At 53.3% G+C, this 4,772-nt stretch overlaps 1 protein-coding gene across 1 annotated transcript in view; it reads right to left on the bottom strand.

Annotated features, from left to right (window-relative positions):
* Positions 1-4,772, bottom strand: part of LOC130586160 (otoferlin-like) — a gene marked incomplete at both ends in the record, with an annotated part of 101,375 nt that overhangs the window by 21,804 nt on the left and 74,799 nt on the right. Inside the window, 4 exon segments of the mRNA XM_057386880.1 lie at positions 9-154; positions 1,882-2,044; positions 3,639-3,800; positions 4,740-4,772. Coding sequence (XP_057242863.1) covers positions 9-154; positions 1,882-2,044; positions 3,639-3,800; positions 4,740-4,772 — 504 coding nt within the window.

Raw genomic sequence — 4,772 nt, 5'->3', positions numbered from 1 at the left:
GCTCCTGCCACACGGGTACTCACAGCTTCCAGCTTCACCATCGTGTCCATCTTCTTGATGGGCACCTCGGGCTCCATGTTGACCACGATCTCCCCTGTGGGGCGAGAGCGATGGGCCCTGCTGGTCATGGYCAGGTACCCGTTGAGGTGTTTGGCTGGACAGAGGACAGAGGAGGAGGAAGAACAAGGGAGAGGGACAGTGGAGAGGAGAAACAGAGAGTTCAGGAGAGATCGCACAGGATTCAGGCCAGAAACTGAGAGTTCAAGAGAGATCCCACAGGATTTAGGCCAGAAACTGAAAGCTCAGGAGAGATCCTACAGGATTCAGGCCAGGATCTCAAGTGAGATCCTACAGGATTTGGGCAGGAACTGAGCTCAGGTGAGATCTTACAGGACTTAGTCCAGGAACTGAGCTCAGGAGAGATCCCACAGGATTTAGGTCAGAAACTGAAAGTTCAGGAGAGATCCCACAGGATTCAGGCCAGAAACTGAGCTCAAGTGAGATCCTACAGGATTTGGGCAGGAACTGAGCTCAGGTGAGATCTTACAGGACTTAGTCCAGGAGCTGAGCTCAGGAGAAATCCCACAGGATTCAGGCCAGAAACAGAGTTCAGGTGAGATCCCACAGGATTCAGGCCAAAAACCAAACTTGGGAGAGATCTCACAGGATTCAGGCCAGAAACTGAGACCTCAGGAGAGATCCCACAGGATTTAGGCCAGGAACTGAGCTCAAGTGAAATCCTACAGGATTCAGGTTAGAAACTGGAAGTTCAGGTGATAGCCCAAAGGATTCAGGCGATATCCCACAGGATTCAGGCCAGAAACTGAGCTCAGGTGAGATCCTACAGGATTCAGGCCAGAAACTGAGCTCAAGTGAGATCCCACAGGATTCAGGCCAGAAATAGATCCCAGCCACATTTTGGGCTCCAGGAATTCTGCATTCCAGCTGAGGGCTCAGAGGGAAGAAGAGATTCACCATTTGAAACCCCCAAAGTCCTGAAGTTGGGATTTTCCTAGTCATTCTGAATAGGACTCGACCCAAACCCAGGACTCAGGCCAAGAACCGAGAATTCAGGTGAGATCCCACAGGATTCAGGCCAGAAACTGAGAGTTAAGGAGAGATTTCACAGGATTTAGGCCAGAAATAGATCCCAGCCACGTTTTGGGCTCCAGGAATTCTGCATTCCAGTTGAGGGCTCAGAGGGAAGAGGAGATTCACCATTTGTAATCCCCAAAGTGTTGAAGTTGGGATTTTCCTTGTCACTCTGAATAGGACTGGACCTAAACCTAGGATTCAGGCCAGGAATCGAGAATTCAGATGAGATCCCACAGGATTCAGGCCAGAAACTGAGAGTTAAGGAGAGATTTCACAGGATTCAGGCCAGAAATAGAGTTCAGCCACAGATTGAGCTCAAGGAATTCTGAATTCCAGTTGAGGGCTCAGAGGGAAGAGGAGATTCACCACTTGGAACCCCCAAAGTGCTGAACTTGGGATTTTCCTTGTCATTCTAAATAGGACTGGACCCAAACCCAGGATTCAGGCCAGGAACTGAGAGTTCAGGTGAGATCCCACAGGATTCAAGCCAGGAATTGAGATTTCAGGAGAGATCCCACAGGATTCAGGCCAGAAATAGAGCTCAGCCACAGTTTGGGCTCCAGGAATTCTGGCTTCCAGTTGAGGGCTTAGAGGGACGAGGAGATTCACCATTTGAAACCCCCAAAGCTGAAGAAGAGATTCACCACTTGGAACCCCCAAAGTGCTGAACTTGGGATTTTCCTTGTCATTCTGCATAGGACTGTACCCAAACCCAGGAGTTCCGTGGCTCATAACCCATCCCACCTCCCTCTTGTCCCCACGGGTGCCCCAGGTTCCCATGGGTACCTGCCATGTTCCATTGCTGCGCTTTCCTGTCGGGYGGGCGGTAGATGAACCTGCGCAGGGAGCTGACGGTGTGCGAGCCCACYAGCGTGTAGCGCCCGAAGGCGCGGCAATCCACCACGCGGATGTTGAGCGGAGGGTGCAGCAGCTCATTCTCCGGGAGGTCCTGGGGGCAGGGGAGGGGGTTAGCGGGGACTGGGGGTGTCTGGGTGGGTGGTTGGGAAGGGCAGTAAGGATCAGGAATGGGATTGTGATGGGAAGGCCAGTAAGGATCAGGAATGGGACAGTGCTAGGAAGGCTGGTAGGACCAGAATTGGGATCATGATGGGAAGGCTGGTAGGGATCAGAACTGGGATTGTGCTGGGAAGGGCAGTAGGGATTAAGAATGGGATTGTGATGGGAAATTCAGTAGGGATCAGAAATGGGATCATACTGGGAAGGCTGGTAGGGATCAGGAATGGGATTGTGATGGGAAGGGCACTAGGGAGCAGGAATGGGATTGTGCTGGGAAGGCTGGTAGGGACCAGAATTGGGATCATACTGGGAAGGTCAATCGGGATTAGGAATGGGATTGTGATGGGAAGGTCAGTAGGGATTAGGAATAGGATTGTGATGGGAAGGTCAGTAGGGATTAGGAATGGGATCATGCTGGGGAAAACTGTAGGGATTAGGAATGGGATTGGGCTGGGAAGGGCACTAGTGATTAGGAATGGGATTGTGCTGGGAAGGTTGGTAGGGATTAGGAATGGGATTGTAATGGGAAGGTCAGTACGGGTTAGGAATGGGATCATGCTGGGAAGGCTGGTAGGGATTAGGAATGGGATTGTGATAGGAAGGCTGGTAGGGACCAGAACTGGGATCGTGCTGGGAAGGTCAGTAGGAGTAGGAATGGGATCGTGATGGGAAGGACAATAGGGATTAGGAATGGGATCGTGATGAGGTCAGAAGGGATTAGGAATGGGATTGTGATGGGAAGGCTGGTAGGGATCAGGAATGGGATCATACTGGGAAGGGCAATAGGGATTAAAAATGGCATCATGCTGGGGAAAACTGTAGGGATTAGGAATGGGATCTTGATGGGAAGGCCGGTAGGGGTTTGGAATGGGATCAAGATGGGAAGGTCAGTACGGGTTAGGAATGGGATTGAGCTGGGAAGGCCAGTAGGGATTAAGAATGGGATTGTGATGGGAAATTCAGTAGGGATCAGGAATGGGATCATACTGGGAAGGCTGGTAGGGATAAGGAATGGGATTGTGATGGGAAGGGCACTAGGGATCAGGAATGGGATCATACTGGGAAGGCTGGTAGGGATCAGTAATGGGATTGTGCTGGGAAGGCCAGTAAGGATCAGGAATGGGACAGTGCTGGGAAGGCTGGTAGGGACCAGAATTGGGATCATACTAGGAAGGTCAACAGGGATTAGGAATGGGATCATGATGGGAAGGTTGGTAGGGATTAAGAATGGGATCCTGCTGGGAGGTTCAGTCGGGATTAGGAATGGGATTGTGATGGGAAAGGCAGTAGGAATTAGGAATGGGGTTGTGCTGGGAAGGTCAGTAGGGGTTAGGAACCGGGATCATGCTGGAGGAAGATGTTCAGAGCTGCTCCAGCAGAACATGGCCTGGGACCCCTCAAGGAAAGGAATGGTGTCCATGCGCCCCATTGTTTTGGGAAATCTGGAGCAAAGGACTCAGAACCATAGCAGACTCTGGAAATGCCGGGTTCCAGCTGAGGGATCAGAGGGAAGGGGCAGCACTCACCACCTCAAACCACTTGACCAAAGTGCTGAAGTTGGGGTTTTTCTTGTAGTTCTGGATCAGGGCAGACTGGACGCCCTTCCCGGCGCACTCAATGTCCACTCGGGGCCGGTCCACCTGGGCCAGGTTCACTCTCTTCAGGTCCCTGAGCCCCCAGAACAAGATCTAGGGCAGGAGGAGGAGGAGAAGGGAGGATATGAATGAGAGAGGGACAATCCCTGGGAGCTTCTTCTCCATGGAGAGGGATCCCATGGCAATGTAATCTCTGGGCAGTGTGGGATCCCTGAGGTGTCTCCTCCTGACACCCCAAATCACCCACCCCTCACCTCATCTGCAGCCCGAGGTGCCTGACCCTGCTGCCCTTGATACTCATTTTCCTGCCTTTCTCCCATCCTGGCCTTTTCCTGCCCCTGGGTCTGTACAGATTAGCTCTGTCCATCCGTGCTGGCTCTGTCTCCAGCACCACCATCGCTTTGTCCCGTTCCCTCTCCTCCTGTCCCTGTTCCGTGGAGCAGAGCCCGACCCCCCCGGCTGCCCCCTCCTGTCAGGGAGTTGTGCAGAGCCACAAGGTCCCCCCGGAGCCTCCTTTGCTCCAGGCTGAGCTCCTTTCCCAGCTCCCTCAGCCTCTCCTGGGGCTCCAGACCCTTCCCCAGCTCCGTTCCCTGCCCTGGACATGCTCCAGCCCCTCCAGGGCTCTCTTGTTGGAGGGGCCCAGAGCTGCCCCCAGCACTAGAGGTGCCCCAGCATTGCCCTGGGATGTGCCCACACTTTTGGATACAAAATCCCCTTTAGATATCCAGGGATACATGAGAAACATCCCATCCTCCTTGCCCGAGGTCGGTGGGATGAAGAACACTATGGGATTGCTTTGGGAGGAGAAGATCCAGCTCCGTGTCCATCTCCAACGTTCCCAGAGCTGCAGCTCAGCCCAGGTGTTGCTCTCTCCCTGTCCTGCCCAGGTCTGGCAGCACAGAATGATCCTGTTCCTTGTTTTTTTGGGGATTTTTTTCCCAGCTCCCTGCTGCCCTTCCAGTTTCCTTAGAACAGCTCTCTTGCCCCAGACAATGCTCCGCACGGACACCGCAGTCACTCCAAGGCCGTTACCTCCACTCGGTATCTGCTCAGCACCGGCCGAAT

This window comes from Malurus melanocephalus, unplaced genomic scaffold, assembly GCF_030028575.1.
Source record: "Malurus melanocephalus ecotype Western Australia unplaced genomic scaffold, MMel_1.1 scaffold_1088, whole genome shotgun sequence".
Classification (NCBI taxonomy): domain Eukaryota; kingdom Metazoa; phylum Chordata; class Aves; order Passeriformes; family Maluridae; genus Malurus; species Malurus melanocephalus.
The sequence above is the reverse complement of the archived record's forward strand: the minus strand, read 5'-3'. Positions and strand labels throughout refer to the sequence as shown.